Below are 22,787 nucleotides of genomic sequence, written 5' to 3' on the forward strand. Positions count from 1 at the left end.
CTGGGGAAACTCAAATTTATATTATCATTTATTGAGCCCTCACGCGGTAGCATTTATAATTTCTCATCGCTTCCCGCTTTTAAACTGACTTTCTTCAACTCTACAGGAGGAAGGGTATCCAGTGCCTGGGCAGTCCCGGCCAGCAATGAAGCAAAATAAGCCCAAGAAAGCACTTCTCCAGATCTTCTAGCCAAAGCAAAAACTTTCATAAGCAGGCATGTGTCTTCCTACTCTTACAACCGCGCTTAAGGACCGACAAGATTAAAGGGACTTCAAGCAGTCGCGTGTTCAATGGGGCACACCCCACCGTCCTTTAGCGAGCCCTGAGACCCAAGGGGAAGTGTCACCAAATGGCAGAGAGATGCAGGGGTCCAGGAAGGGGTGAGGGAGCGCGGGGGTGGGACAGACGGCCCGACAGCCGCCCGGGTCCCGCAAGGAGGGTGAAGAGTGGGAGGGTCACGCCCGGTGCAAGGTGCCCGAGGTGGTCAGCCGGCCGGAGCGGCCGAAGGGAAGGAAGGGGGAGCGCGGGCGCTCCGAAGGGACGCGACGAAGCTGGGCCGCACTCACGAAACGCTGGTAGAAGCGGACCAGCCGCGGCTTCCCGTGGTTGTTGAAAACCAGAATCGCTTGAATCATCTTTGCCGGCCACGTTTCTCCCACCGCCGGCAGCTCCCACAAAGCATTTCCTTCCGTCACAACACGGCCACTTCCGCTGGGTGCGCTGCGGAGCGAGGCCGGCGGAAACGTGCCCCCGCGCCCAAGGGCCCGGCCGCGAAGAGTCCGGCTTCCCTGCACCCCTAGGAGAAAGCTCCGGGGTGGGCGGCGGGCTCGCGGGGGTCGGGCCGGTTATGACCGCGGGGCCGGGCCGGGGCGTCACCTCGGCCAGCATCGGCTTGCCAGTCAGGGCCTGGCCAGGGCGCGAACCCGGACCTCCGCCGCTCGCCCAGACGGAACGCTTGCCGCAGAATCCAGGGCGGAGCACATCGGAAAAGCCGATCCCGAAGCCGAAGCTCCCGAAAGCAGCCCCGCTCCCAGGCGACCGGGCGGCGGGGACCTCTCTGTCCCGCCGTCCGCGCGAGAGCGTACAGTCCTGCCTTCCCCGTCACACTTGCAGGACGGTCCGCATTGTGGAGGTGCCCGCTAATTTAGCCACTGGCCGCTTAGGGGACGTTTGGTTCATTTTCGTCTTTCCGTGTTACATACAATGCTGCAGTGAATTACACAAATGCGTGCTCGTGCAAAAGGGCCGTTTCTCCGTGGTCGGTAGTGAAGGTGGAATCAGGGACTCTTCCATGCATATCCACGTGGCGATCCCAAATTGGTAGGTTTTGTTTCTCCTAATGACTTAGTGGGGGTGAGGGGGAGCCACGTCCCTTATTGCAGCTAGAGCCACGCGTTGGAATCACCTGTCCAGAGGACTGACCGTGGACATCAAAAGCCTTTAAAATATAGAGAACATTCGGCCCAGCATTTCCAGTTGTAGAATTTATAATAAAAAAATTGTGGACGTGTGAAAAACCTCAAGAATGTACATCTCAGGGAACATGGCTGGCTCAGTCGGTTAAGCCTGTACCTTCGGTTCAGGTCATGATCCCAGGGTCCTGGGATCGAGTCCCATCTCGGTCTCCTTGCTCAGCGGGGAGACTGCTTCTCCCTCTCTCCCTGTCTGCTCCTCTCCCTGCTTGTACCCTCTCTCTCTGACAAATAAATAAAATCTAAAAAAAAAAAAAAAGAATGTACGTCTCAGCAGTGTTAACTTCAGGGAAAAATGGGAAACAAATTATTCTGAAACGAGTTATTTATTAAATGCCTTGTTCCGCAGGCACATGAGGAATATTAAATGGTCATGAAAAATAATACTGTGAAAGGTATATGGTACAGGTAAGTGTTCATGGCATATCTGTAAGTGAAAAGATCACACAAGGTATGTACATGGATGTCCCACTTGGTAAAAGACTGTAAGTAGATACAACAAAATATGAATAATCATCATGTCTGATGGAATGACAGCATCACAAAGTGTTCAGCACAGGCTCTTGTAACAACACTGCCTGGTTAAAACCCTGGCTCTGTTGACCACCTGGGTATTTTGGGCAAATGCCTTCATCTGTAAAACAGGCATGGTATGTTTCCTTTACTATAAAACTAGGTTTTTTTCTACTTGAAAAAAATTATTCCACTTAGATGGTTAAACACAAAATTAGTTCCTGTTTGTAAGCACTTGGCACAACGCATGGCATATAATTTAGTACATAAGCGATTTAACTAACAGCAGTGAAATTAGGTGTTTTTCATTTTTTGAATTTTCTAAAATAAATATGTATTACTCTTGGTGCCAGATTTTTTTTAACTTAAAAAAAAACGAAGGGTTAAAGGGTTAAGCATTGGACTCTTGATCTCAGCTCAGGTCTTGATCTCAGGGTCGTGAGTTCAAGCCCTGCGTTGGGCTCCACCCTGGGTGTGGAGCATACTTAAAAAAAAAAAACCAAAGTCAATAAATATGCACTGAAACTTGACAAAATGTTTCAAATGTTGAGGAGAAATAGCAAAGAAAATTCTAAAACAGAAGAATAATGAGGGGGACTTAGCTCTACCAACTATTAAAACCTACTATGATAGTTCAAATTGTTACTATAGGGAGACTTATTGAAATAGAATAATAATTTAAGTATAAAATAACTTTAGTATGTGATGTAGGAGCCATCATAACTTGAGAGTGGGAAAGAATCCAATAAATATGTTGGGATAACTGGTTAGCAATTTGAAAATAAGCTATTCAGTTATCTCACTTCCTACCCTTTCACAAATTAAAGGCGGAGTGGATTAAGGACTTAAATGTAAAACCAGGTAATAACCAAAATGGAAGAATTGAAACTGAGTAACATCTGAAAGGAGAATATAAGCTTAGAAGCAATAAAAATCACAAAAAGTCAACAGATATATCTATATAAAGATTTTATGTTTGTAAGAAAATCAATTTTTTAAAAACAGAAAAGTTGTTAAAATATGGTAAATGGTTATGTTTAAAATTTAAATAGCCGAAAAGACCTCCACCTTCAGTATATAAATAGGCAAAGAAACTGAGTAAGCAAAGAGGAAATATATCTAGGTAATGAACATGGAAAAATGTTTAAGCTCACTATTAATCGAGGGGAAAGGCTAATCACAAAGTATTAACTTTAAAGTATTGTTTTTACCTTATCAAATATCATATTTTATTTTATTTTAAAGATTTTATTTATTTATCTGACAGAGAGAGACACAGCAAGAGAGGGAACACAAGCAGGGGAAGTGGGAGAGGGAGAAGCAGGCTTCCTGCGGAGCAGGGAGCCCGATGTGGAGCTCGATCCCAGGACCCTGGGATCATGACCTGAGCCGCAGGCAGACGCTTAACGACTGAGCCACCCAGGCGCCCCTCAAATATCATTTTTTAAATGTTATTACACCCAATTCTGGCAAGGGTAGCATGAAAATGGTCCTCTCCTACAGTGCTGGTAAAATTATAATTTAGAACAACACTTTTGGGAAGCAATTTGACAATCTAAAAAAACTTTTACAAAAAACTCTTAGATTCCCAGTAATCTGACTCCTGGGAATCTGTCCCTAAAGAAATAACCTCAAAATACAAAATTACGGTGGGGGGGGGGGTGCGGGGGGGGGCAGGGCAGGGAGGCTGTATGGGTGAGATTTAGGGAACTATATAATCTAAAACACTTACTGACATGTTAATTAAATTAGCTCTAAGTAGGAATCAATTAATTATCCAAAAATTGGACAATGATAGAGCTATTAAATGGTAGTCAATCTTAAACAATGGTTATGAAGACTGTGTAGCAATATGGAAAGTGATTATATAACATTAATTGAAAAAGGATTATCAAATTTTATGTGTAGGTATGGTATAATAACAATCATGTACACAATTTGTATATTCCAGGAGCGGGCCCCTCCCCCACCTCCATGGCTTTTCAGGTGCTCTTGTCTTGCTGGGGAGTCCCTTTCCTCCTCCATCTACCTGGATTTCTTTCCATCTCCACTCCCGTCGCTATACACCAAACTACTCTAGCCTCTCACTGTGACAATTAAAGCAGTCTTCCAGTTGGGCTCGTTGCCTTCAGTTTCTCTGCAGTCAAGTGATCTTTGATAGAAACAAATCAAATCGTATCACTCTCCCCAGAATCACTGGCTTCCAGGAAGTTAAGGATAAAGTCCTAAAATACTTAACATGCTAAAAATGTCATGCCTGATTTCCTGCATCATCTCAAACAACCTCTACCTCCACCCATTCTCTGAGCTCCAGCCACAAAGGCCTTTTCCTTCCTTTCTTTCTCCCTCCATCTCTCCCTCCCTCCCTTCCATCCTTCTTTCCTCTCTCTCTCCCTCCCTCCCTTCCTTCATCTCTTCCCCGCCCACCCAAGACACTAAGCCCATTTGTTGCCCAGGGTTTCCCCCACTGACACACCGGACCTCCTTTTTTGGAATGGTGGCCTGCCTATATGACCTTGCCATACCCTTTGGCCACAGTGCTATGGGCAGCAGGACGCCCTCACCAGGTGTCTCTATTCTAGTCAATATCCCCCATCCTCCTGCTGCTTAACCACTTCCCTGGCCACCCCCATGGTTGAGGCCCCAGCACGCTCAACACCCAGCCAGCCCCATTCAGACACAGGACACCAGGGAGGCAGCTATTATAACAGTCAAGGTGAGAGGTCACAAGGGTCTGAACTAAGAAAAGGGCAACAAGAACAGAAGAGATCGTGAGCAGACCAGTGACCTGTGACTTCAGGTGGCCTCACTGAAGTGTGAATCCCAAGCCTCACAGCCATATTGTCAAGCCCAGGCTCAAATATGCAAGAAGGTAAATGAAAATTGGAACCATAGTAATAAATTCTGGAAGCGTAATATTACCTGCTCAACTGCTAATACCAATAGAACTGATTTCAGCCTGGGCAGACCAGCAGTCAAGGGTTTAGGCAAGTTCCCTAAAGTCTAAGAATAGAACCATATTTCACAGAGCCAGGACTCCTCTGGCCCCCATGTCCAAGGTCCTTCTGTAGGCCAAGGAGGCAAAGGACGGGGGAAGAACATAAGCTTTGCTTTCGACAGCCCTGGATTTAAATCCTGGCTGTTCCACTTAGCAGCTGTGAATCTGGGCAAGTAGCCTTAAACTTTCTGAAGCCCCTTTTCTTCCCTGTAGTGTACATGTGGAAGCAGAATAACCCAGTAAAGAATACAGAGTTTGAAATCTGACTGCCTGGGCTGAAATTCCTCTTTCCTCTATATACTATAGATGGAGCCTCTAAGCTTCGGAATCATATGGAAAAAATTGGGAATAATAATCACACATACCTCACGGGATTGCTGTGACAGTGAAGTAAGATAGTGCAAGTGCTTAGCAAGTACAAGTTTCCCCTACTATCCAAAAAGTACAGCATTCCTACGAAACCTTTTGTAAACTGAAATGAGAGACAGCGAGGAAGCAATCACCATTCATTTATATGGAAAAATTTTTTAGCGTTTTCTTAGGCTTTTCTGGGCACATCTTGCTGACACACACACGAAATCAACTGAAGTAAAGCATAGATGTTCCCAGGAGAGGAGACTGGTGGGGTCGCTCTCACTACTTGGGGTGCGCGGCCTCTATAATGGCTCCCTGCGAAACAAATGCTGAACGCTATTTTCATTTTTTTTTTTTTTGCCTTATTTTCATAAAAACGCAAATTTCTTTTGGTTAGAAAAAACAGGTACTGAGGTAGGTCTTTCATGAACGTCAGGTGTCCTAATATAACTTTTGAAAAGCAGGGGATATGTACGCTAGCACCAGGAAGCACTCGACAGTCAGGGGCTATGATTATCATCATGGAAAGCATCTAGTGCCGTGTTCGATACATTAGGGGGCTCAACACCTGTTAGTTCACCACCACCCTCTCTTGTCCCTGAGGCCAGCAGGATCCAAATGCCACCAAGTCTCTGCCCCATTCTTAGGACACGTGGATTTCAACTCCACAAGCCGTCCTGGATCTGAGTGCGGGCGTGCTATCCAGCAAGGCGATGTTCATGATCAAAAAGACATGGCTTCCTTCTTACAGGATCACTGCTCAGCTGGAAGACCGTTAATACCTGACATAACCCGGTCAATGCAGAGGAATCCTTTTCTGAAGATTTACTCACTCATAAAAAGTTCTCAAAGTACAGAACGATAGCGGAAAAGGTGTTATCAAAATGTGGCCTGGCAGGGTGAGCCTGAAAGGTGGGGACCAGCCAGCCACACCTGTGAAGACTCTAGGCCTCCCTGAGAACAGCATACCCAGCAAAGCAGTCAGGGAGGTCAGGAGACAGCAACCCCCCAGTGTGGCAGAGAACCAGAGGAGGAATAAAGAATTGGCAGCTCTAGGGGAGGAAAAGGGCACAGAGGGGACAAGGAGGTTTGAACAGGAGAGCAAAGACTATAACTCAGAGCACTGGGCCGGGGGGGGGGGGTGGGGAGGGCGGGGGAGCAGGCGTGGAAGGTATAGGAGAAAATACAAGGGCAGAGGAAGGGACCCCTGAGCCACTCTGCATGCAGATGAGGGACATTCCCCAAGTCTACACAAAGACCAAGTTTGGTTCCACTGACTGCTTCCAGAAACAAGGCTGCCATTTAAGGGCAAGGGCCACCATGGAAACATCTAGAAGATCTAGACGCACATCGAGGGAGGGCCCCTCCATGAGCCACAGCATGGGGCGCCACTGTTCATGTCACCGTCTTGGATTTGATTTTAGCACTGCTTATTCCAAGAGCATTCCATGGCAGCTGTAGGAAGAACCAGGGAAGGCTTGGCGGACCGCTCCCTCGACCTCCAGAGTCGATGTTGATGGAAGAGATTCTCAGCAGTGCTGGTAGGCCCGGGAGGCGCTTCACTCCCACTCGCCTCAGTCGTCCTCGGGGTTAAGTAAAGAGGTATGAACAGAGCGCATTTCATAAAAGTCTCCTACAAGTCATCAGACAAACAAGGGTTCCCTTGAGGGGTACCAGTGGAACCCTCAGCCACCTTTCTTGGCTTCACCTCATTTGAGCGGGCCCAGGGATCGGGTCTGGTGGCTCTAATTGTTTTTCATTCTGAGGGGACTCCAGACCCTCCACTCTTTCTGCCCTGCTTTCTCTGGCAAGTATCATTATCCGTATCACCCAGGTAAATAGCCCATTCTTCTGTGACTTTGTTTTAAATGTTCAGTTTGGGGCCTTTTGACATCAATTCAAATCTTCGGGTGAAATACGCTTCAGAAAAACACATCGACCGTGGATAGACTAAAGATCAACTAGGGGGCTGATCCTTGGCAAAAAAAAAAAAAAAAAAAAAATACCCAACCTAGTGAGGACCAAGCCAGCCATTTTCCAGCCACTTTGGGCAGGGAGCCCAGAACGAAGGAGGAGGAAAAGAAATGCTCATTCAGCTCAGCTGCCACAACACGGCTAATGTATTCACTGGAAGTGAAAATGTTTGGAGATTTAACGGCATCAGGTTTCACAGGTTCCCCTCCATAGTCCATTCTTTCCATCCCTTGCTTTTATCAATCTTTGGGACTTTCTTGTAGATTGGCACAGCTCAGACCCACCAAAAAGAAAGGTCTCAAGTGGTCACCGTTCATTCCTTGAAAAGAACTTTCCTGAGGCTAACACACACTCAGGAATCCCGTGGAATTCCACCACAGCTGGGGGTGTGAAATGGGGGTGTGAAATGTGTGCTGCTGCGTTCTTGTCCTACACCCAACCTCAGTCCGTGCAGACAAAACTCCTGCCGAGAGGTAAACTGTACCAATGCCGGGCCCACAGTCATCTCTCTTGACCTACCCACTCCTCGTCCTCCGCCCCGTCCCCCTGCTCTCGGGTCTCCGCTGTGGCTCCCTCCGAAGACTTCTGGGCCATGATGTTGTCTGTCCAGGATGCCCCTGTCTTTCCATCACCAGCAAAATTACACTTGGTCACTGTTCCAGCCTCAAGTTTGGCTAATGACTCTGAAAGGAGGGAAGAAGTTGAATGGCCCATCTCCCTATTCTGGGGGGGCTGGCCTGTTCTGCTGGGGTCTCCGAGGCCTGGGTTAAACCACTGTTCTCTCAGACCTGGGTGCCCTCGGGGAGGCCCTGAGTGTGATCCCCGAGGCACTAGATAGGAGACATCACCCACAGGAACCACGGGACTGGGCGGCACCCCAGGATCCAGAGTGTCTAGGCTGTTGGCCCCAGGGCACTTGTCCAGAGACTTAGGACTAAATCTCAGGACTAAGCAGACCTGGCCTGCTCCCATGCGTTCTAAGCAGGAGGGGTAGAGGAGCCTCAGACAGGAGGCCAGGAGCCTCTTCAGGCCACGGGGACATGCTCACCCAGGAAGGGGCCATCGCCTCGAGTTTTCAGCCGTACCCCGACCCCCGGCTCCAGCTCCAACGCCTCCATCTCTGACTCGGACATCCAGAACGCCACTGTCTGGTCGGGGGTAAGGCTCTCCGTCAGCGCAAGCAGCTCTGACTTTTGTATCAGTGCTTTCAGCGCCTCGGGCGTGAGTCTGTCCGTGTCCCCCGTTGCTTCCACCTCTGTAGGCACACAGCACAAGAAGGTCGTTACTGCTGGAAAAGCAAGCACGCAGGGGGTCTTTCAGGAGCCAGGGGAGGCCTGAGTGTTCTACATACTCATAAGCACCTGAAGGTAGAGCTCTGCGACCCCACGGTGCCGGGACTCACCGGGGGACTCCTGGCAGAGGAGTTACGGGTGTGGGCTCTGGAGCCAGGCTGCCGGGTGCCGATCTGTTTACAAGCCACGTGAGCTCGGGCAAGTGACTTAACCTCTCTGGGCCTGACAGATGGGGATAAAAACAGTACCTACCTGATAGGGCTGATGTGAGGTGTAAGTGAAGTAACACATGTAAAGCACTCAGCACAGTGTCTGGCGCGTGGGAGACCCTCAATGCATGTAAATGTCTTAATTAGTCCTTTTTGACACAGGAGAAAACGAAGGCTTAGAGAGGTCAGGTGAGTTGCCCAAGGTCACACAGCTAGTCAGTGGGGGAGGCAGGATCCCAACCCCCCACAGAATTCTGCCTTCCCACGGAGTCCCCAGTGACGAGCCAGGGTTCTCTCCAGGCTCTCAGGGTCTCCGGGCTGGGCTGGGGTCTGCTGGAATGAGCAGCAAATGGTGGTGATCCCCATACTCTTCCTCGGCCTGCTCATCCCCATCCTGGCAAAGCTCGGGGCTCAGGGAGGATTCCAATAGCCTCACCTGCCTGCCCCAAATGTCCCAAATCTGCAGATCCCGGGTTGGGGACCAGGGGGTGGGCAGCGGTGTCCCAGACTGAGCAGTGAGGACTTGCAGGGCCAGGAGGACTCACAAGGCCCCGAGACCTCATGAACGTGTGCAAAGAGACCCCCCAGCTCAGCAACCCCAAACGGTCCTGCAGGTGGTCCTCTCCACACCAGCAGCCGGGGGCAGGGCTCTGCTGGAGAGCAGCCAGCCAGCCCAGGGAGCCCACACCCCCTTCCATCAGGGTGTAAAACCTCCAAGCTCTGTCAGGGATGCTTTCTGGGGTTCCCCAGATGCCTCACTCCCACCAAGGGCTTTTGAACTGATCCCTTCTGCTCAGCCCTTGCCCTGCTTAACGTCCCTCAGACAAACCTCCTCACCTCCACTTCCCAAGATAGCAGAAGCCAGAAGTGGGGCTACTCACCCCCTGCCGCCACCTGTCAATTTACCGATAAGCACATGAAACCTCTCCTCCTTCTCTTCTGTTTCTGTCTCAAAGGACCACGGGTCCCCCTCCCGCCTCAAGCCAGTTCCTCCATCTGGGCTCCAGATCCCACCCCCTCCCCCTCCTCGGGGACCTGGCTCTCCTTCTCCATACTGGATCTTTCCTTAATGCCCTCCTGAATTCTGGCTTTGACACCCACTACTTCAGACGCCCCCCACCCCCACTCCCACCCTGACCGGGGTCACTGGGAGGCTCTTCATTGTGAGCCTGCCGGAGGCTCCACAGTCCCCACTTTACAGGGCCCGAGATAGCACCTGACCCCATTGCTACCTCTCCCTCATATTCCACCCCCCACCTTCACTGAGCCTCGGAGACACACAGGCTCCCCCTCTCCCTCAGCCCTCTGCAGGGGTCCCTTCTCCTGCCCCTTACAGGCTCCTTCCCTGTTCTCCTGTGGTTGCTCTTCCCCAAGATGGCCTCCTGGGCGACTCCATCCTCTTTTATAGCTTCAGTACCAGCAGTGTGTCATGACTCCTAAACATGTGCCTCCAGCCCAGCCCACTTCCTGGGTTCTAGAACTGTGTCCCCAAGGCCCCAGTGGACATTGACCTCTCCCCGGAAGTGCGACCACACGTCCCAGACAGAACTCTTCTCCCCACACCTGCAGCCAAGCCCAAACCCCAGGGTCGTCCCTGACTCCTCCCTCACTCTCCCCGTCTCCAAACACTGAGGCCACTGTCCCTCCTCTGTCTCCAATCTGTCCAGTCTCTCCATCCTCACCGACAGGCCCTTAATCCGGCCATCACAGCCTCCTAACAGGCCTGCTGGTCCCCCCTCTTTCCTGGTGGAAAGAGGAATGAAGTCACCAAGGGCCTAAGAATCACATGGGAATTTGGGAGGGAAAAAGGAGGCTCTGCACAAGGGCAGTGAGAGCCCAGAGCCGGGTACATGGACGACTCTGCCTGACTGCAGCAGTCGGCAGGAGGTGGAAGGCCAGCCAGGCCCTGGGGATTGAGGTGGGGCACTGGGGATCCTCTGAGTGAATGGGGGGGCAGGAAGGAGTCCAGTCAGGGTCCCTCAGGCCAGACATGGGCTTCAAGGCCAACCACAACTAAGACACTCACTAGGGGCCACGAGACCCCTAGAGACACAGAAAGGCCACAGGGTCAGGAGGCCCTGAGGGAGGAAGGATGGAGGATACCTACTGTAGGATGACATGAGGAAGCCCGTGTTCACCTTCCTGGTGGCGCTGAAGTTGGGCTCGATTTCATTTCCCTTGGGGTCGAACTTCCGGCGATGGATGCGACTGGGCCTGATGTACAGCACATAGTAGTGCTCCTGGGGCCGGAGAGAGAGTGAGGGGGGTGCTTCGCTCCCCCCATCCTCCAACACACACACTCCCACAGGGCTCCACTGCAAACCGCCCCCCCAACCTCTCCCTCCACCCTGAATCCCACCTCAGCGCCAAAAGATATTCAAGCCGGGCAGATGCACCCGCCCCCCGGCCCAATATTCATTCATTCATCCAATCGTGTGCTTAGTACAGCACCTGCCACACAAAATGAACCACGTAGACAGCCATGAGACGGCAGGCCCCGGGCCTGACCCCACGGTCTCCACCCAGCCAGAGACAGAAAACACAGACACAAAACCATAACCCAAGCACCAAGGACCCCAAATACTGTGAAGCAGGAGTGAAAGAAGCCAAAGTGTCATGGAAAGGGCTGTGTAAGGGTTCTGAGTGAGGGCGGCCATTGTGCCTCTTCCAACACATGTGGGACCTGAAGCAAATCCCTCCTAGCCTCAGTTTCCACTGGGGCAGGGGGACAACGTGCTGTCTACTTTCAGGAGTGCTGTAAAGGTTCAATGAGAGGATAGAGGAGCAAGCACAGTGGGAGACACGGAGCGAGCTGGCCACGCTGTTTGCCAGCTACTCTAATGCAAGCAGGTGGACGACACGCTCCCACAGACTGAAGAAGAGGAATCCACCTCCTAGGACAAACAGAAAAGGCAAGGTCTCCAAGGCTGGAGAGACCTACGACTGCGGGGGGGAAAGGGTGTAGGGAGACTATTCAAAGCCTGGGACAGGTACGAAATCAAAGTCAAGGTCCCATGTGCGTGTCTGAGCAACGCAGGGCATGCAGAGGCCTCATGGGCACCCAGGCTGAGAATGCAAGTAGGATCAGTTTGAGATGGGCCTTGAGCTGGTACTTGGAGTTTGGACTTGATCTGGTAGACAAGAAGGAATCCCCAAAGGTTTCTCAGCAGCAGCGAGATCCTCAGAGATGCCTTTCGGAAAACAAGCTGGCTGCAGGGCAAGGACGAGCGCTGGGGGCAGCCAGAAGGAAGGAGGGGCAGGTGCAAGTTTGATGAGGACAGGCGAAGTTCCTGAGGCCCACGTGAGGCCAGTGGAAAGAGGAAGGGAAGAGCCAGGGAAGGGATGGTCAAGGGAGCAGGCCAACAGGACCAGGCACGGCTGGCCTCGGGGAGAGGGGAGGAAGAGACAGTGGGGGCTTGCAGGCCTGTGACCAGCGGCTGGGAGGTCTATTGCCTTATCACGAGGAAGGAGGAACTCAGAGGAGGCAAGTTCGGGCCGGGCTAAGAGAGCCCCACATCAGGCTGGAGTTACTAGTGTTGGCTCTGCTGGGCAGGCTGGCTGGGGGCTCTGGATTGGTTGTCTACGCTGCTGACTTGCACACTAAGGAGGGGGTGGGCGAGCAGAGGCTCTCCCCTGGGCCGCAGAACAGCAACAGGCTCTGAGTAGCACCAGGCCTCTGGCCTGCCTCAGTGGCAAGGAGATGAGCTCGGCCTTAGAGACCAAGGAGCTAAGGTGGTCAGCACACCAGAGTGGGGCTGTATGGAAGAGGATGGAAATTCAGAACTAGTGCTCGGGAAAGCGACACGGGCAAGCAGAGGTGTGTCTGTGCACACCTGAGATGGCGGGGTGACAGACGGCATGACCCCAGGGGCGTGAGAGCACAAGGGAAGAAGGCGTGCAGACACGGGAGATGCAGCCCCCGGCAGGGTCAACAACACAGACTGTAGGCTGGACAAAGGCCCTGCACACAGCAACCCACCTCCCACCCCAAGGTCCCCACCTGTAATGCACGAGTAGGTCCCAGAAACCCAAAGTGCCCAGCCACACACGGTGGTATTCAAAGACAAGCGAGCCCATGCCAAGAGATTCACCACTTTGCAAAGGGAGAACCTCAAGGCTCCTTCTAAAAGCAAGTTCCACCAGTACATTTAAAATAATGCAATTCCAAAAAATTCCAAGGACATGAGACCTCCCAGGAACAGACCTGGTACTTAGGAAGGGGAAGGTCACTGCTGACCCCGTCATACCCGCACAGGCTGCTAACCCTCTCTGACCTTGTCCATCAGGCCCTCGGGCAGCAGGAACCACCAGACCAGAAGCCAGGAATCTGGGCCCTCGGCCCTCCCAGAATAAAGAGCCATTCTTCCTGCCCACCCAGCAAGGCTCCCAGCACTCTAAACAGAAGGCAACAGGACCTCTTCACAGTGCCTTCCAGCTCACACACAGCTTCAGCCCCGAACCAGTCACCTCACCCCTTCTGCTCTCACCCTCCCAATCCCAGCCCCAAGCACGCCACTGGGGTTAGGGCTGGTCTGTCTTGTCAGCAAGAAGCCAGGTCCTGCCCTCTTGTCCTCCGCCCAGCACAGTCCCAGTTGACCCCTTCCCACCCAGTGGCCCCTTTGGGCTGCTATCTCCCCACCCACCCCCCACCTGCCCTACAAGCCCCCCCAGGAATGAGCTGCACCCCAAGTCTGGGCACTGGCAGAGCCAAGCACAGGGAGATGGCTTGGTGGCTGAGGACCGGGAAGCCAGTGCCCTGCGGGTGTCCCCGGGGAGGCATCCTCACCTTCCTGTCACGGGCATCCAAGATGCGGTGGCGAGACACATCTACCAGTTCTCCCTCCAGCAGGACGCCGTTTCCCCTGGGGATGTGAGAGAAAGAAAGGATCCGCTGCTTCTGTCAGTCCTCAGGGAAGAACCACAAGTTCAACGGCCCAGGCCAGAGTCTGCGCTGGGACAAAAGCAGGGCCCACAAGCATCTGCTAGTCACCTGGCCGCCCCCCACCCCCACCCCAGCAGGCCTGGTACTGCACGATTTTCTTTGTGCTTCCCACATGGGGCCTCCATTCCTCCATTTCTCCGAGGGTCCCAAAGGCTGGGGCTCTGCACAGAGGGTAGGGGGGACGCCTCAGGCTGCAGGACCAAGCTGTGGCCCCTCCCACAAGGGCTTACTATAAGCAGAGCCTCAGTCTTCTTATCTACAAAATGGTAGAGTAACAGCCACCTCACTGCTTCTGTGATGATGACAGCATAAATCGTGTAAGTGAAGGTGTTTGTAAACTATTAAGTGCTTACTAAATAGAAATTTTACTTTTTTATTTAGCCAAATTTGAGGGAGGGGTCTAAGGTGCTATAAAGTATCTTCCTTTTTCACCTGTTTTTTTTTCCCACCTGTTTTAAAACACTTTCCATTCTTCTCCTCATTCATACCCACTTAATGGCGGGAAAACCCAAACTTAGAAGTTTTATGACTAGTCCAAGATCGCCGGGTCCCTCGCCGAGAGGAACTAGATCCCCGCTTCCCGCTCCTAGTTCTCATAAAAAGCAGAACCAGAGGCTTCCCTTTTCAGAGCCACAGAAATGAGAGAGGGGTGGGGACATGAAAGGATGGGCATGAAAATGCAAACTCGCTCTACTTTACTTACCCTACCCACCGCCTCACCTCCAAATTCTTGCGTTTCTAACTGCAAATGGAATGGTCCATTTGTTCTCATAACCTCCCTGCGACAGCCACCCCCCCCATCCCGAGCCCACACGCGCCTCCAAGCAGGCACTGCCCTCCCACGGCCACGCCAAGCCAACTGCCCCACGCTCTTGTGGTCACTGCACGACGTCCTCCCTTCCGGGGCGGGAAGCGGGGCGGCCTGTGCCAAGGCCTGCGGGCAGGGCGCCGAGGCAAGTGGCTGGAGTTCATAGTCACGGCTGGGGAGGGGTTGAGACAAAGGTCGGTGCTTTTGAGCTCCGTGTAGGCGTCGGGAAGGGTACGGGGAGGAGGGGTGCAGTGGGGAGATTTAAGCCTATCTGTGTTTTAGGGGGTGCGCTCCGGCTGCAGGGCGCAGGGGAGCGTTGGGGGGGGGGGTAGCTGTGGCCAGGTCCTTCCCTCCCACCCGCACCCGGACCGCGGTCCCCTCCCCAGTCCCGGAGCCCGGGTTCCAAGCCGGGGCCGGAGGGCCGGCCCAGGGGGTCGGAGAGGCGGGGGCAGAGCGCGGCGGGCCTACCCCTGGTGGATGGCGGGGTCCCAGGCCCCCGGCAGCCGCGCGCTCCGCACCGCCTTGTTCCGGAGGGCGCAGTCGTGGTAGATGCGGCTCATGATGCGCACCGCCGCTGTGCCCGCGGGCCTGGCGCTGGTCGGCGGCGCGCGGGGTCTCGGGCTGGGCGCGGGGGAGCGCGGGGGGCGCGCGCCGGGCAGCGATTCCCAGGCGCGGATCCGGGAAGGGCGCGGTCCGGGCCCGGCCTGCCAGGGCGGGATTTAAAGGGGCCGAGCCCCATTCCTGCCGCGGGACGGCGCGCGCGGGAGGTGGGCTTCCGGGAAGACCCGCCGCAGTTGGGGCCTCGTTGTGGGCGTGGGGGGAGCCAGGTCCTCCCCTTTCCCTCCCTTTCTGGTTACTAGAGGGAGACCCCCGCCCCAACACACGCACAAAGGGGAAATTGAGGCCCAGAGATCCTACAGGATCAGCTCTGGAAGGAGCAGGAATGGAGAAAAGGGAACAGTCTTCAGGGATGGCGGGGTGGTCCGCACAGAAGCTGCTCTTTATGCTTTGCCCAAGGTCCCCCAGTGGCTGAGGAAGGGGTTCCAGGGATCTGTGCCTAGGCTTGGGTGTCAGATCAAGGACTTATTAAGGTTTAAATCCCAGCTGTGTGAGTATGAGCAAGTGTCTCAACCTCTCTGAACCCATGCTTCCTCCTCTATGGGGTCAGCATCAGAGGGGTGGTAACGATTCATAAACTCACTCTAGAACATAGTATTTCCCCTCTCTGCCTTCCCACACAGTTCTTGAACCCCTCCCCAGCTCCCTACTGCCCTTTGCCCAAGTATGTAACAGTGTAGAGGGGCATTTTCTAAGCCTGGGTGCAGGAGTCTGTTCTGACCCTGGGATTGTTGGAGAACCTTGGTTCTCTTAGACCCATCTGTGGCCTCTGGGGGAGCATTCAAAGGGGAGGTGGCCAGTTAGATACCTGGGAGTCCAAGATGAGCTGTCAGTGGTAGAAGAAACACCCTCTCCCCACACACACATTAAGACTTTGGTGGGTCCTACACACTTGTTTTCAAGGGTTCCTTCCTTGATTAAAAAAAATTTTTTTTAAATTATATTTTATGGGTGGGTTGACATAAAGATGAATACATTAATATTATATATTAAAACATTTTCTTCAGCCTAAAAATTCTTTTCTTCTTCTAATTTTTTAAAGAAATTAAAACATTTTCATGGGTCCTAGGCATTGTGTCAAATGGCTTAGTTACCTCCCCTCCTCCCTCCTCAGTCTGGCCTACCTGGCTGTTCCAGAAAGTCTGAGAGAGAAGGACAAGAGCCCTAGTGGGCTCTGAGCAGAACTATCTTTGGGCTTTCTCTCTTCAAAACTCCCTAGTTGATTTAAGGAACTCCTACAACGTAATAGCAAAAAACCAAATAATCTGATTTAAAAATGGACAAAGGAACTATATAGATATTTCTCCAAAGAAGACATACACATGGCCAACAGCTCCGTGAAAAGCTGCTCAGCATCACTAATCATCAGGGAAATGCAAACCAAAACCACAATGAGATCTCATCTCACACCTGTTAGGATGGCTAGTATCAAAAAGACAAAAGATAAGTATTAGGATGTAGAGAAAAGGGAACATTGATACACTGTTGGTAGGAATGTAAACTGGTGCAGCCACTGTGGAAAACGATATGGAACTTTCTCAAGAAATTAAAAATAGAACCACCATATTATCCAGCAATCACACTTCTGGGTGTACATCCAAAGGAACTGAAACCAGGATCTCAAAAGGATGCCTGCCCTCCTATGTTCCTTGCAGCGTTGTTCACAATAGCCAAGACATGGAAGCAATTTAAATGTTCATCAATGGATAGATGGGGGAGGAAATGTGGTATATACATACAATGGAATATTATTCAGCCTTTAAAAAAAAAGGAAGGAAGTCCTGCCATTTGTAACAACAAGGATGAACCTGAAAGTGAAAGAAACCAGACACGGGAAGACAAATACTGCATGATCTCATTTACATGGGGAATCTAAAATAGTCAAACTCACAGAAGCAGAGAATAGAACGGTGGTTGTCAGGGGCTGGGGGGAGGGGGAAATGGGGAGGTAGAAGTCAAAGGGGTACAAAGTTTCAGGTATACAAGATGAATAAAGACCTAGAGATCTACTGTACAGTATAGTGCCTATAGTTAATATTGATTTATGTACTTAAAAATTTACTAAGAGGGTAAATCTTTTTTTAAATTTTTTTTTAAGATTTTATTTATTTATTTGAGAGAGAGACAGCTCATAAGCAAGGAGGGGGGCAGAGGGAGAGGGAGAAGCAGATTCCTCGCTGAGCATGGAGCCCAATGCAAGATGCGATCTCAGGACCCTGGGATCATGACCTGAGCCGAAGGCAGACGATTAATCAACTGAGCCACCTAAGCACCCTTAAGAGGGTAAATCTCATGTTAAGTGTTCTTATCACACGCATAAAATAATAATAGTAATAAATAAACTTTTGGAGGCAATGGGTATGTTTATGGCATAGATTTTGGTGATGGTTTTTTGGGTGTGTACTTATCTCCAATCTCATCAAGTTGTATACATTAAATATGTACAGCGATTTGTATGTCAATTATGCCTCAATAAAATGGTTTGAAAAACAAACAAAAAACCCCAGGCTGGTTGCAACCACATGGCTGGTGTGCCCCCCTATCTGTCAACTTCCCGCTCCAATGGCTTCAAATCTCCATTGCCTTATGTGGCAGCTACTAGCTACATATGGCTATTTTTTTTTTTTAAAGATTTTTTATTTATTTATTTGAGAGAGAGAGAATGAGAGACAGAGATCATGAGAGGGAGGAGGGTCAGAGGGAGAAGCAGACTCCCTGCTGAGCAGGGAGTCCGATGCGGGACTCGATCCCGGGACTCCAGGATCATGACCTGAGCCGAAGGCAGTCGCTTAACCAACTGAGCCACCCAGGCACCCTACATATGGCTATTTTAATTTTAGTTTTAATTAATTAAACCTAAGTAAACTTCAATTATTCCGTCTCACCAGCCACATTTCAAGGGCTTCCTAGCTAGCAACATGTGGCTAGTGGCTGCCATTTTGGACAGCACAGACACAGGACACTTCCATCATTGCAGAAAGTTCTATGGGACAGCACGGCTGTAAATTCTTTTCTGAGAAGAGTAATCCCTTGCTTACTGGGCTCTATGACTTCACCCCATCAGTACAACTGGTAGACCAGGCACCAGCAAGACAGGAAGCTAAAAGAACAAGAAAACATTTTTTAAACATATTTATCTCCTAAAGAGCACCAATCATCATGGGGAAAAGACCAGAACTTTGTTGGACTTCCTTATACCTATTTGTAGGTTACTAATGTTTCTATATTAAATTATAAACCATGAGGTACAACATGGAGACAGCTTAAGCTTTGGGCCCCTCAGTTCAACGGCCCCTTTTGAGGACAGGGTTGAGGGCCCCAAACATTATGTTTATATGGGCATATGCTTTTACAAAATTTTCACAGGTAGGACCGTTTTTGGTATAGTCAGTTCAGACCAATATCTTTTTTTTTTTGCCTGAATTTTCCTTTGCCTCACATCAGATGATATTGCAATGGACCTGAATGAGAGAACAGTTGACATGAGATACATTTAGTTTGGGCTTTGTGGGATAGATTTATGGGGTCTGTAGTCTTTCCCACTATCATTCAGTTTTTGCAAGCTGTCCTGGTATAGGAGGGCCCTACCAGCCTCTGTGCCAACTCACCTAGAGGAGGGCTCAAAGGTGCAGGACAAGGGGTCCCATCACAGTAGAAATGTGTGCTGCAGCGCCTGGCACTGAGACCGTGTGGGGAGAGGACAAGGACCAAACTGTGGAACATAAGGAACCGGAAGCTAGTGTGTAGAAAATTCTCCTACTCACCAGACAGGTAAAACCGTAAGCAGAGGATTGGTTCTTATTAACCTTAGTCAAAATGGACGTTTACTCAGGAATGTTCTCACTAAAGCCGCACATGTCATTGTAAACCCACCAACCTTTTTTTTCCTCTTTTGGTGTGCATGGGACAAAACTGAATTTACCAGGATTTCTGTAGAGCAGAAACAGACAACAGTAAAACCAACAAGAAGTGCCTGTGTGTCTAGTCTTAGATTTTATGCCTCACAACACATCTTAGCATATCTGACACATCTTGTCTTGACAAAGTCTGCTGGTTCCGGAAGAAAGAGAGGGCCAAATTGCCACAAATGCAGTGAAATCACCTGAAGAAAACACACAGACACACCGCAGAGCAAAAGATGCAAAACAAAGGACGCAGTGAAGAGAGCAAGCATAATATAAAATCAGATGCCAGAAGGAGAGCTAAAGCTATCCATCACATTACATCAATAAATGCAAATAGGACAAGCCTTGCTGGGAAAGAAAATCTATGATACGCCTTTGTAGCAGACATCTCTTCAGGCCACATCAGAACCTCTGGTCCTCACATGCCTCTGGGGCCTTTGACCCGTCCTGTCCTAGCCCCTCGGTGATGACCAACCCTGCTGACTTCACACAGAAACAATCCTCCACGCCTCACCTCGCGGCCACACCTCAACACTTGCCCCCGAAGACAATTGGTCCCAAGGGTGGCCCTTAAAAGAAGACTCTCAGCGTAGGATTGTGAAATTGAATTATCTATTGGTCTGATGGCAATAAGGACACTTGCTATGGAAAGTGGGTGGTGGTCACCCTCGGCACAGAGAGGCATCGAAATTCCTGAGGTTTTCATCTGTGGTTAAATGGGGTGAGGTGCAGGTGGGAGGTGACATTCTGCTGGGAGATGGAATGTCTGTAGCCTGTGATGGGTCTTGGGGGCAATGATAATTATGAGACATGTGGAACAGGCCAGCTTTTTATGAACGGCAATGGAAACCCTGATGGAAAGAAGGTGATAGGCTCAGGGTAGCCCACGGCCAACCTCAGGATACGCCATGGGGAGCTGTATGGCAGTTTTTAAGGAGACTCATCTCCTGTGGCTCCAGGGCAAACTGCTCTGCAGTCAGGCTCTGCAGCTGATTGTAAGGATGACAGAGCTGCGTGTTCTGTTCCAGCTGTTGCTGGGATGACAGAACTTCCGTGCTTCAGCTCACTTCGTGCGGGTACAACCCAGCGGTGCCTTGAGTCCTCCCCAGTGCGTGTCTCCTGCTCTTGCCCTGAGGCATCCACGTTGATACTGAAGCACGAGACACCTGGGCCCTCTGGGTACCAACCTTGCACAACCCCATATGCAGGGGAGTTAACACCTTGGAGAGAACATTTGAGAATAGGGGGGATGGAAGCTGCCAAGTAAATTCTTTCTCCTTTCTCTCCCTGTACAGACTGTGATGAAAAATAGCTGAAAAGGCAGATGGCCTCTTAGAAGATGGTCCCATGAGATCAGACACTCGCTCCCTCTTATTTCCAAGTGGTGACCCACTGCATAGGGCACCCTTAGACTTGCCCTTCCTGCTTCCCTGCCCCTCAGCGATGTTCCCTTCCTCTGGCTTTCCTGGGATTGCATTCCCTAATAAAGCAGTGGCAAGGGAGATTTGGTCTCAGGCTCTGCTTTTTGAAGAACCCAATCTAATACAATCATATACAAGAATTTTCTAAAACAAAGTGACCCAGAAAGATGTATGTAAAAGGACTTGGCAAAGGGCGCCTGGGTGGCTCAGTTGTTAGGTGTCTGCCTTCGGCTAGGGTCATGATCTCAGGGTCCTGGGATGGAGCCCTACATCGGGCTCCTTGCTCTGTGGGAAGCCTGCCTCTCCCTCTCTCACTCCCGCTGCTTGTGTTCCTTCTCTCGCTGGGTTTCTCTCTGTCAAATAAATAAAATCTTTAAAAAAAAAAAAAAAGGACTTGGCAAAGAGGAGAAAGATGCAAACCAAAATGGCAGAGTCACACTTGTAGTAACAGACAAGGCTGAACTTAACACAAAATGCATAAACTCAGTTTTTTAAAATGGGATTTTGGGGCGCCTGGGTGTCTCAGTCGTTAAGCATCTGCCTTCGGCTCAGGTCATGATCCCAGGGTCCTGGGATCAAGCCCCGCATGGGGCTCCAAGCTCGGCGGGAAGCCTGCTTCTCCCTCTCCTGCTCCCCCTGCTTGTGCTCCCTCTCTCGCTGTGTCTCTCCCTGTCAAATAAATAAATAAAATCTTAAAAAAAAAAGACTAAAAAAAAAATAATAATAAAATGGGATTTTATAGTGCTAAAAATTACAGTCCACAAGGAAACGGAATGAAGTTAATATTGACACGTCGAATAAAGTAGGATTGGAATTCAAAAATAAAACATTATAGGATGAATAGGAATCAAAGGGGATCACAATGAGATCCACATTCATACCCATTAAAATTACTATTATATAAAAACAAAAACAGAAATAACAAATGTTGGCGAGAATGCAGAGAAATTGGAACCTTTGTGCACTGTTGGTGGGAATGTAAAATGGTGCAGCCGCTGTGGAAAGCAGTATGGAGGCTCCTCCAAAAATTACACATAGAATTGCCATATGATCCAGCAATTCTACCTCTGGGTATACACCCAAAAGAACTGAAAGCAGGGACTCAAACATTTACTTACCTACCCATGTTCACAGCAGCATTATTCACAACAGCCAAAAGGTGGAAACAATCCAAATGTCCATCAGTGGATGAATGGATTAAAAAAAAAAAAATGTGGCATATACATACAATAGAATATTATTCAGCCTTAATAAAGGAAGAGACACCTGGGTGTCTCAGTTGGTTAAGCGTCCAACTCTTGATTTCAGCTCAGGCCGTGATCTCAGGGTTGTGAGATTGAGCCCCACGTCAGGCTATGCACTGGGCTTGGAGCCTCCTTGAGATTCTCTCTCTCCCTCTGCTCTCTTCCTGTCCCTCTCTCTCTTTTTTTTAAGATTTTATTTATTTATTTGACAGAGAGAGAGACAGCGAGAGAGGGAACACAAGCAGGTGGAGTGTGGGAGGGAGAAGCAGGCTTCCCAATGAGCAGGGAGCCCGATGCGGGGCTCGATCCCAGAACTCTGGGATCCTGTCCCTCTCTCTTAAAAAAAAAAAGGAAGGAAATGCTGACACATACCACAACATGGATGAACCTTGAAGACATTATGCTAAGTGAAATAAACCAGACACAAAAGGACAATATTATATGATTCCACCTATATGAGATACCTAGAGGACTCAAGTCACAGAAATGGAAAATAGAATGGTGGTTGCCAGGGGCTGGGGGTGGGAAGAATGGGGAATTGTTGTTTAATGGGTGTGGAGCTTCAGTTTGGGAAAACAAAAACCTTCTGGAGAAGGATACATCACAGGAATGTGACTGCACTTAACAACACAGAACTGTACATTTAAAAATGGCAAAGATGGGAAATTTTATGTTAAATAGATTTTACCACAATAAAAAAAATCAATGTACACATGCACTGTAGAAAATATGATAAGCAAAAAGAAAACATTTTTAGAAATTGCACTAAGGGGCAAAAAAAGAAACAGATCTGAGTCTATATCTAAGATGATATATGTAAATTAAAAAACAAACACATGCATACACCAACACTGGATGTCTTAGTTTACTAGGCTGCCATAACGAAGTCCAATACACTGGTAGCTTAGACAGCGGATATTTATTCCCTCACAATTCTAGAAGCTAGATGTCCCAAGACCGAGGTGCTGGCAGGGTAGGCTCCTACCAAGGCCTCTCTCCTTAGCTTGTATATGGTCATTTTCTCCCTAAATCTCAC

General features: G+C 50.1%; 2 protein-coding genes across 4 annotated transcripts in view; both read right to left on the reverse strand.

Annotated features, from left to right (window-relative positions):
* AP3S2 (adaptor related protein complex 3 subunit sigma 2) overlaps positions 1 to 726 on the reverse strand; it is a 54,716-nt gene extending 53,990 nt beyond the window's left edge. For both annotated transcript variants that reach the window (XM_081831700.1, XM_006745352.3), the window contains exon 1: positions 568 to 726. In XM_081831700.1, the coding sequence (XP_081687826.1) occupies positions 568 to 636 (69 nt within the window). In that variant the 5' untranslated portion in view covers positions 637 to 726. The remainder of the gene's footprint in view (positions 1 to 567) is intronic.
* Positions 727 to 3,206: 2,480 nt separating this feature from the next.
* Positions 3,207 to 15,263, reverse strand: ARPIN (actin related protein 2/3 complex inhibitor). Of its 2 annotated transcripts, XM_006745353.3 has the most exons (6): positions 15,032 to 15,258; positions 13,600 to 13,675; positions 10,921 to 11,053; positions 8,361 to 8,567; positions 7,832 to 7,995; positions 3,207 to 6,921 (listed from the first exon to the last, which is right to left on the reverse strand). In XM_006745353.3, exons 1-6 carry the CDS (start codon positions 15,121 to 15,123, stop codon positions 6,913 to 6,915), a joined length of 681 nt encoding a protein of 226 aa, XP_006745416.1. In that variant the 5' UTR covers positions 15,124 to 15,258; the 3' UTR covers positions 3,207 to 6,912. The 2 variants fall into 2 exon arrangements, with proteins under 2 accessions (XP_006745416.1, XP_081687825.1); XM_081831699.1 differs by lacking the exon at positions 7,832 to 7,995 and having other exon boundaries at positions 15,032 to 15,263.
* Positions 15,264 to 22,787: the final 7,524 nt, after the last annotated feature.

The sequence above is a fragment of the Leptonychotes weddellii genome, chromosome 9 (assembly GCF_054177405.1).
Source record: "Leptonychotes weddellii isolate Sample4059 chromosome 9, ASM5417740v2, whole genome shotgun sequence".
NCBI lineage: Eukaryota > Metazoa > Chordata > Mammalia > Carnivora > Phocidae > Leptonychotes > Leptonychotes weddellii.

Coding starts and splice junctions, on each gene's coding strand:
- ARPIN (XM_081831699.1), bottom strand. CDS start 15,123: ATGAGCCGCATCTACCACGACTGCGCCCTCCGGAACAAGGCGGTGCGG. Junction 11,054..13,599: donor TGGATGCCCGTGACAGGAAG/GTGAGGATGCCT, acceptor CTCCGGCCCCAG/GAGCACTACTATGTGCTGTA. Junction 6,922..8,360: donor AGGCGATGGCCCCTTCCTGG/GTGAGCATGTCC, acceptor CTTAACCCCGAG/GACGACTGAGGCGAGTGGGA.